General features: G+C 30.5%; 1 protein-coding gene across 1 annotated transcript; it reads right to left on the bottom strand.

Annotated features, from left to right (window-relative positions):
• Positions 1 to 521: 521 nt before the first annotated feature.
• On the bottom strand, positions 522 to 5,271 carry LOC128387428 (sericin 1-like). The gene is given in 6 exon segments (XM_053346625.1): positions 522 to 1,158; positions 1,228 to 1,363; positions 1,947 to 2,918; positions 2,921 to 3,993; positions 4,102 to 4,786; positions 4,885 to 5,271. Coding segments are annotated over 6 exon segments (3,033 nt in total). The 5' UTR covers positions 4,909 to 5,271; the 3' UTR covers positions 522 to 1,015.
• Between the last annotated feature and the right edge of the window lie 5,597 nt (positions 5,272 to 10,868).

Here is a 10,868-nt window from a genome sequence, read left to right as displayed (position 1 = left end):
AAAATTGATTGGTCAAGGTTAATGGTTAACGTTGACTAATTGTAGCTTAATTTTTTTGTGGTTCCGTTATGATTTAACTTGCTAACTGTTCACAATTAACTTTGATTGCTCAGTAAACTCATTTATGTCAACAACATTAATTTTAATATAATTAAACGTAACCTTCAACTTTATTTATAAATTGTTAACCATTTAAATGGTTGATTAACTTAATTTGGTTTATTTTATCATTTCTGTTTGTATGGTGAAAATAATTAACATTCAAAATAATGAAATATAAAAAATGATTTACTTGATTATCAACTGATCAACTTGACAACTAATCAAATAGATAATATAATCAAGTAATCAATCAGTTTCACTCAAAGTGATTAACTAATTTCTCAATTAAACTTTGTATCCAGGTCACTATAAGGTCAACCAGATTAAGTGTATTAATATCTAGATATATATATTTAGATAATCTTGTTTATGATTAGCTAATTGCAAGTGATTAAGGTAAATTAAGGTAATGAATTAAAGTTGAAGCAAACAAATTTGAATGGATATCATTTTATTATTATCAGAAGTTAATTACAACGATTTATAATATTAATAGTTACAATTAGATTTGATTACCTTTGATTATTTGGGGGTAAAGTTGATTTAACTTTTAATTGAAACTTTGAAAACAAAGTTTACAAACAATTAAATCAACTTGACTTTCAGGGTGGGTCGTTGATTAAACCAAAATATTGAATAATAAATTTTGAATTTGTGTTCAAAAAACAAAAAGATTAACAAAATAATCAATCTAATCAATGGTTTGACAATTAGATTGATTCAATTAAATTAAGCGTCCAAAATGATAGTTACTTTAATTTGGCAAATTGTAATTAGACAAAATGAAAAAAAGTTTTTGTTTCGACCAAGTTAAAAATCAATTAATGATTTAATTTGACGTTTATATGAGTGAGAGAGTGAGAGAGAGAGAGAGAGAGAGAGAGAGAGATGATTAGTGATGAGGATGCTAAACTCAAAGGAGTTTAAAAACTTGACCAAAAATATTGTCTAATTTGAATGGGGATGAAAATGATGAGGTTTTTTTACTTGATGATGATGAAGGTGGGGCTGAGATGGTTGGTGATAAATTGGATGCGGCTGATGATAAACGGAGACCTTAAGAAAAAGGTAAACAGCAAAGTTAATTAGTTGTTCCAGGATAATTAGTAGATTAGAATAACTTACCTCCAAGAAGACCTGAACTTTTACCTGGTTTCAGAATGAATTTAGCCGGAGATGAGCCTGATGAATATAATGAACTGAGAAGTGAAGTAGCACTGAATTTACCTGGAGAACTGATTGACGATAATCCTTGGAGACACTGAATTGAAGAGAGAGAGAGAGAGAGAGAGAGAGAGAGAGAGAGAAAGAAAGAGAATAAGAAATTCAGGAATTAACGATAAATTCTGATCCCTTTTCTTGTTGAATCTTCTGTTGTTGTTTTTTTTTCTTCATCATGATAATCTAATGATGATAATCAAATTGATTGATTCTTTTTTCTCTATCATTCTTTTTCTACTTGATTGCTATTAATATGATTTATAATCATCATCATTTTATCATTATCATTATTAGATTGTTGTTGTTTTTAAGGTTAAACTGTCTTTATAAATATAACATTTGTCATGAGTTTATTGTCCTGAATTGAACTTGTTGGTGATTGTTTTTTGTTTGTTTTTGCCCTGTGGGCATTTCTACTCATAAATATATGAAACTTTTTGATAATTTGATTGTTTTCAATGTTTAGTATAATTTTTTTCAATTGATTGATAAGATGGATTAGTGATACGGATTTTTCTTTATCTTATTTCTTGGTTATTATTATTAGTTTTTTTTCTTGGATAAACTTTATAAATATTTTGTAATCTTATTTGATTGATTATTTGATAGAATTAAAATTTTACCTTGTACAGGGCGAGAGGTGATGTCACTGATGATAATCCTCTGCAAGGATTTGAGCTTTGCTTTGATGGTGGTGGTGGAGGTGGTTTGTTGTTTGGTTTACCGAACATTATTCCGTAGGGTGGAAGGCGACCTGGAAGTGCTGGTGCAAATGCTGCTCCGTTTTGGTAAGGGTGAAGAGCGTGGATTTGAATTTGACCTGGTAGATGGTAAGGAATTGGCATTGGAGATCTGGGTGGTGAGGGATACAGGGAGGGAGAGGAATATGATTTCATCATGGATCCATAGAGAGAGGAGAGATCGAGAGGTGGACTTGAACCATAACCATCACCATTGAGAGGTGATAGAGGTAAGCCTGAGGATTGAATTGAAGGTGATGATGAAGCTGTGGCAGCGGCAACTGCAGAAGCAGCAACAGCGGCATCAGCTGATGAACCATAAGATGGAGATAAGTTCATTTGTGATGGTGAATAACCTGAGTAAGATGAAACACTTTCAGGTAAATTAACAGCATCGGAAACGGTAAATGTTGACGGATTTTTACCCAATGAGCTGAGGACATCATTTGATGGATAATTTGATCCACTTGATGAAGATTCACCTAATGAAGAGGAACCGGAAAGGGATGAGATATCATATGATGGTTCATTTGATCCAGAGGAACCATATGAAGAACCGGAAGAGAGTGAACTGTAAGAAGAATCGTCCATGGAAAATTTGGAAGGACGAAGAGAGGATAAACCTGATGATGATGAATCGTAAGATGAGATGGACGAATCTGAGCCAGTTGAATATGATGATAGACCAGAATTAAGGTGACCTGATGAAGATGAACCTGAATCATAATCGTCAAGAGAATCTGAACCATCGTAAGAACCAAATTTCTTGGGCTGATCTTTGTTCATTGAAGTATAATCCTTGAGAGAGGAAAGATCCTTCAAGGAAGTACCGTAATCCTTTGATCCACCACCATTACCAAAGATAATGAGCTAAGATCTTTGTAACCATCGTAATCTTTAAGAGCTGAATAATCATTGATTACTTTAATTCCAGAGGAACCGGAATTACTATCATATGAGCTACCCTTAAGTGAACCATAATTGGCAAGAGCTGCTTTAATTGATGCAGTATCGGGCTTAGAATCTGAATCATCGCTTGAATCCTCGTTGGAATAAGAGGAAAGGTCAAATTTGATATTCTTATTTCCTCCCTTGGTTCCACTTTTACCTGAACTTAGAGCACCAGAATAACCTGATTGCCAATCGTCTTGATCGCCATCGTATGAACTTGTCAGGGAAGGATATTCACTGACCTTTGATTTCTCATAATTAGCTGGATCACCATCAGAATAAGATGATGGTGATGAGGATGATGAAGATGATTTTGATTTACTACCTTTCGAAGATTTTGAATAGCCTGAAGATTCATCATTATTATCATCATCATAGGAAGATGAACCAGGAGAAGATGAATAAGAATCATCTTTGTTTTGGTTATAACTGTTTCCTTTGTAAGAATCACTTCCCTTTGACGAACCTTCGTAACTTTGTTGTTCATTATCATCGAAACCCTCATTATCGTTACTCGAATCTTTATTAGAACCATAATTAGAATCTGATTGACCTCCGTACGATTGTGATGATTTACTCTTGTGATTTGATTCTTTCGTTTGGACAAAAGGATAATTTCCAGATGAGATTCCAGAGTTTTTATATTCATCTTTCTGTTGAGAATCGTATTGATTTGAATCTCGAGATGATGAACTTTTACCAGAGGATGAAGATGAGGATAGTGATGATGAAGATGAAGATGAAGGTGATGAATAACTTTGAGATGGAGAATTTGAACTTTCGTAAGATGATTGTGGATTGTAAACTGGAGCTCGATATTCGTTGTTCTTTTGCTGATCGTTAGCACCATTATCACTATAACCTCCCTTGATACCATCATAAGCACGAGGAGGTGGATAATTTGGTGAATTGTTATTTCCAACACTTGAGTAACTTTGAGCTGATTGGGAATTGGATTGACTTTGCTGGCGTTTATCATCTAAGGTGAACAAGGAGATAAAACAATATTGAAACAATAGAAAGAAAATTGTATCAAGTAATTTGATGGAAAAGACAATCAAAAATTGGATTAGAATTTAATATTTACCATAATTATTATTATTATTATTATTATTATTCTTATTTTCGGGAATTTGTAAGGCCAATTTAACAGGAATTGCTAGAATAACGGTTTTCTTATTGCCATTTTGAGAGCCAGAGTTTTGAGAGTTTGAATTGTCTCGATTGTAACCACTTCCTTCACCGTAATTAAATTGCTGTTGTTGGGGTTGATCGTAATTGTTATACTGTTGATTCTGATTTTCGCCGTAATTTGATGGTTGATAAATTGGTTGTTGTTGTTGTTGTTGGTATTGGTTTTGGTATTGTAATTGAGGCGGTGGTTGTTGAATCAAACCATAATTGTTGTAATTCTGTTTTTGTGAATCAGAAACACCCATTGGTTCAACACCAGAATAAACTGAAGAGGCGACACTATTGACCCCTGGTCCATTGGTGTAGGTTGGTGATTGATATTGAGCAGCACTTTGAAGTTCATCAATACCAGAAGATGAAGATGATGGTGATGATAGTGATGAATCTGAAGAAGATGATGAAGCAATTAAAGATGATGATGAAGAAGTTGCTGATGATGATGATGATGAAGATGATGATGGTGAAGAATAAGGTAAAGCCACTGAATATCCAGAACTAATTGGATCTGAGTATTCCTTTGATTGTACTAAGCTAACAGCTAAATTGTGGACTAGGAAACATAATAATAAAGCTCTCGTCTAAATTTGATCCAATTTGACACAAACAAAAAAACAAAGAAAAATCAATCAATCAATTGGATTATAAAACAGAATCGAAATTAGAAATTAAAACTTACCATGTTGGGCTTTTTTCCGCCCATTTTGATTGAGGGTGAAGAAGATTTTATATTAATTATTAGAGAGAGAGAGAGAAAGATAATTAAAAACTAATTCGCTGTTTAATTGACACAATTGACACAATTAATGGTGAAAATCAAACTAACGGTAAAAAAAAGTCAAACGAAAGTGAATTAGGTCCAAATTTAAAGACTAACCTTGCGTTCCGATCATATGTTTCAAATGAGTATCTATCGACTTTTGCCCCAACATTTTATAACAAATTATTCTGAAATTTGTTTCTCTTCATCTTCATCACAATTTCTATCTCCCTCTTTCTCTTTCTCTCTCACTGACCCACTCACCTTAAACTTGGGGCTAACCTTCCCCATCATCATCATCATCATCTTCCTCCAATTGAGATGAAGATAAACTTGTATACAAACAATTTTTTACTCTTCTCAACTGAACCTTCAGGAGGAGGATGAAGATGAAGATGAAGATGAAGATGATGAGGAGGAGGAGGTGAAAGAGGGAGGGAAACACACGGATATCGATGAAAAGATGAGGATGGAGATGATAGAGATCGTTGACCACTTCATCTTCATCTTCATCCTAATCATCTTCATCATCTCTCCCTCTCATCATTATTATGATAACCTTTTTTTTTATTATTTACTAATCATTATAACGTCAAATTTGATTATTACCTTTTCCCTTTTTTTTATTATAAACAATTAGCCCTTTTCAAACTGGTCAATCATAATTATCATCTTAATCATAAACTTTAAATTAAACCACTAAATCATTACAATCTTAATGTTTCCTGTTAATGAATGAAAATTTATCATAACTTATTTACCTTCATTGTTATGAATATAAAGTTATCAAGTTGTTTACTTTATTGGAATCGCAAGCAAAGTTAATTATCATTTTGATGATGATGATGATCATCATCATGATGATCTGTTTATTGCCAGAAGCTTAATTGTCATCGTCAACAGTGATTCTTAAATGATAAAATTAACAACAACAAAAAAATGAATCAATGAAAGTTGTTACTGTTTTATAAATTGTTGGTTTTTTCCTTTTCCAAAAATAATCAACTGATAATTTTAATCATTCCTTGATTTGATTCGTTAATCCAGTTTAAATTATAATAAATTCTCGCTGATTAAGATTGAATAGACAGAAAAAGACTTGATGTAGATAAAATGTCATCTTGATTAAGATGATTATGATTATGATTACGATCTTATGGTTAACCATTGAATGTTTTTAGAAAAACTTTTAATTTCGATCTAATTAAAAAATTACTTACAATCCATGTCATAATCTAAATTAGATTAAGTCCAACTACTATTAACTATTTAGAAGCCACAATTAACTAAACGTGATCAATTTCTGTCCTGTTTTCAACGGTTTCATACAAATTGTATCGCTTTAAATTGTAAATGATAATCATAACAATCTAAAAATTATGATTAACTCTTAATCCGGTATAAATTGTAATCAATTTTCATTTTCTAACTAAAAATATTATTTAGATATATAGATTATTATTCAAGATTAAATTGCTATTAAACTATTTTACAATTTAAATTGTTGATGTATATAAGACTCTCGATCTAATTTCTAATAATAATAATATTATTATCATCATTATCTAATTGCAATCAACTTGGTTAATTTGTTAATTGTGATATTATTTTCCAATTGAAAACTTTCATAACAATTTAATACAAGCAAAGTGATCAAGGGAAAGTATTATTATTATTTGTATACCGGTTTATAAAGTTAACAATTTACTAATTGAACTCACTATGGACAATTAATTATCATCGTTGTTGTTGGTGTAATCATCAAAATTGATCATCAACAACTTAAATTGTTATTAGTTAATTTAAATCAGGTCAATCCAACGACTATCAAAAAAGAGGATGTTAAGTAAAAGTTAATCACTTTTTCTGGAGATTCATTTTTTTCTTGTATCTTGTATTATATTGTTGTTATTATTACTATTTAATTAGTTTGTTAAACATATAATTAACCATAATTAAGGATGATAATCAAGTTCATTAACTGCTCTTATTCATGGGCAGGTTAATTGTGTTGTTGATTTGTCCTTTCGCGTTTGATGTCTTGATTGTTACCTTTTCATTTTTAATTTGTTTACCTTTTTTTTTGTATCATAATGATCATCATTTTTATTGAATTAGTTGATTGATTGTTTGTTAATTACGATAATAATGATGATATTATGAAATTGTGATGGCTGATCAAATTAACGGTTTTTTTTTCATTGATTAAGTTTACAGGTACAAATTTTATTACTCAATGATTTTGTCTCTTAATTGTTTCCATTATCTTGTAACAATATAGTTAAGGATTAATTGATTTGTTAATAGATTAACTCAATTGTAATAATCATCATCCAGATTGATGACAATTTGTTTAATTAGTTATTATATTTTTCGTGAGTATTTGATGATTCCTATTATTGTAATTTATTGATTGTTTCTCTGCAAAACTTATTCAACTGTTGATTGAATGAAAATGGTAATTAGTTGACACGATATTTAATTGTCATCTTGTTAACTCAATTGTTAATTTCTAACAATCATTTACTGTCTGGTTCTTGACTTCCTTTAGATGGGATTATAATTAACCTGAATGTAGCTCACCAATTGAGATGAGAAGTCAACTTGAAACAAAAGGATAACTTTTCATGAGACAATGTGACTTAATTGCACTTAAATTACATCAAACAGCAATTAGGATGATGTTGATTACTTTTTGTTTAATAATATGTATTAATAGTATCCATTAGATTGGGAGAAATTAGTTTTTCAATGTTGACAAAATTTTCAAGTATTTGTGTCAATAAGTTTGATTGTTGTTCCTCTACAAATGATTAACACAGCAATTAGTTAATTTCGAGATAAATTTCATATTTATTATAGATGATCTCATAGAGATTGTTGATGATTAACAATAAGAGAAATAGTCAATCGATTTGTTGACAGAAATTTCATCAAATTTTCCGAAAGAAATTCAACTTTTCGATTAATTGTTATCGAAATAGAAAAATATTATTATAGTAAATCGAATTTACAATTGACATTGACCTTTAGTGACCTGAAGGTTGTTCTTTTCGATGTTTTGACAGTTTTGTTCATCTGAATGATGATCATTTCTCTGGGATGGAAGAGATAAAATCAATAAATCGAACGGGTAAATTGTCACAATCGAATAGGACAATTTTCGATGAGGTAAAATTGGACTTAAATAGTTGTCATCTTTTCTAATTAAATAGAATTTTGTTTTCAAATTCACTCAAGTAGATCGAAATGTCTAAAGATGATGAAGACAAATGATGATATTTCCACTCAGTTGAGTGTAAATGTTTCGTTTTCAGGGGAGAATTGAGTTAATTCATTTTATTTTCATTCATAGGAAAATCTAGTTGTTGATTCTCATCACAAAGTGACTTCTTCAATTAAGTTGCAAATCAAAAATATCTTTTCGTCTATCATATTAGTAATTAAGGTCTCCCAATTAGATTATCAATTATTAGCTCATCTGAGTTGTGATAGAAATTAAGTTTTGCATCATGTTAAAGGGAAACATTTACTCTCAATGTATATCTGGTTCCACCATGGAAATATTTCAATGGTGAAATTAATCATGAATCTGTTATTTAATTTTCCATTGATTGAAATTCAATTACGATTGTGATCTCGTATTGATCTTTAAATTCATTTCTAAATCGATTGGAAAATTCGGCCTCTGGATGCAGTTGGATTTCTCGTATTCAAGAATTGGAATTGTCATCATTTGTCTTCATAGTCTCTCGGTGATAATTGATTTCAACGATTGGAATTATTCGGATGATCAATCAAAATTAAAAATCTTCTCAACAATCAACCAAAATTGGACGAAAACAGCTCCATCTATCAGTTGATATTCGAGTGAATTTGAGAAAGTTTTTTTCTAGCGATTTTCATTGTTGATCCTTCTCGACGCTGTTCATTTAATTGTTAATAAGGTTACCCAAATATTGAATTAATTGATTGGTAAACAGTTTGATCAAAAGAAAACATAGAGAAAACCTATTGAATATAACGGAGATGATGAACCAAATTGTACAATCAAACAGAAAGATATCAGTGATTTATTAATTCAACATTATGAACATTTAATCAAAGATATTGTTCAGTTTGATAATTACAAAAATCAACTTTACAAGGATAAATTGTATCCACTTTTATGGTAATTTTGATATTCAACTTATGCCTTTTGTTAATATCAATTTTGATTCCTTTCCAGTGGTCAAATCAACTGGTCAACCATTAGAATCAATTTAATATCGTTTTAAATTGAAGCTTCGAATGTCATTCAGAAGCGAATCAGAAAAGTTCAGTTCTACCAAATCAAACGACCTCTGTAACGAATCATGGCTATTCCAGCACATTGTTGCAAGAAATTCATCCAATTGATTGGAGTATAATTGCCATGAAGAGATCTCATGAATTTCTTAATTATCTACTGGACAATTAGCATCCAACCGAAGATGAAAAACTATCCATTGTAGACAAATTAAACTCTTCTCCAAGTGAACAATTGGTTAATCATGAAAACGAATCTTACACAACCGATGCTCGAATCTGCAAATAACAATAGAACAATTTAAATTAATCCAGATCTAAATAGTTCAATTAATACTCGAAATTAAATGAAGAAAACAAAATAATGAGAAAATTAAAAAAAAAACAAACAACTTCCAATGGAACCAAAAGTTGACAAAAAAAATCGGTCTCTTCCTATTTCCAATATAATTGTCAAAGTCTCAAAATCCATTGGAGAATCAATAACAACATCAACACGATAATTAATTTGAAGCACCAATTAACCGAAATTAAATTAACTCTAATTTACCAGCGATCATAAATTCTATTATTAGCTAAATCTCAAAGATGATAATCATTTAGGACGTTAAACGGTTGATTGTTAACAAGAAAGAAAACAATTAACTTGAATGGTTTCGTGGTGGAAATTGGAAAACACAATTAACTTTCATCTTGTTCTTAGTTTTCATCTTCTTAATTATTCACTTAATCGTTAATCACTATTGGTATGGATACATCATGTTCGTAATGGTTTCTCCATCATTTAGATTATTCAAATTACTCTTTTCCATTATTCTCAAATAACGATCGTTGTTAAATTTAGAGTCACGATGTTTGAGGTCACAAAATTGAAACTATTCGATCACTAGAACATTGTCCGAATGTTGACCAATTCGAAGGAAAAATCGAAAGAGAAAAAGAAAATGTCAAAAATCGTTCACCAGCCAAGGAACATGTTAGATAATCTTTCCAAACGGATTATCCCAAATGGATTAACAATCAAGTCAGTTCTCGATTCTAAACCGAAAGTGTCATTTTCTCAATATTCACCCCGAGGTGATTACACTTTTGCTCATTTACCTCAAATATTTAAAACGGTGTTTCTGTCAAAACAAAAAAGAGAAAAAAAAACAAAAAAAACGACTAATAATTTACAGTAAACCAGTTAATCTTTTAATCCTTTTCATCTACTACTAAGCTGGTAATCCTTTGAAAAGAAGATGAAGAAAATCCTTTTAGCAAAATGTTTGTTTCTCAAAAAATGTAACAATTTAAATGTTGACAGTTCCATCTATCGAAATGTAAACAAATGTTTAGAAAACAAAAAACTCTAAATGATAGTAAAGGTGAATAAAAGATGGCGATAGTTGGGTAAATGAATGAAAATCTGGTTTGAATCAATAATCTATCCTTCAATCAATTACCTCCCCTAATGAAATGGTTGATAAAACTGAACAATAATGATTAAAAAATCATTAAGATCAACACAACGACAAGAGTAAGAGAGAGAGAGAGAGAGAGGAGGAAAACAAAATAAATCCTTTAGTTGATGAACTGTTGTGTGTGATGATGAGTGTTAAAAGCGTAAATAAAAA

The sequence above is a fragment of the Panonychus citri genome, unplaced genomic scaffold, assembly GCF_014898815.1.
Source record: "Panonychus citri isolate SS breed McGregor unplaced genomic scaffold, ASM1489881v1 Contig00090, whole genome shotgun sequence".
Classification (NCBI taxonomy): domain Eukaryota; kingdom Metazoa; phylum Arthropoda; class Arachnida; order Trombidiformes; family Tetranychidae; genus Panonychus; species Panonychus citri.
This window is presented reverse-complemented; position numbering and strand designations above follow the sequence as displayed.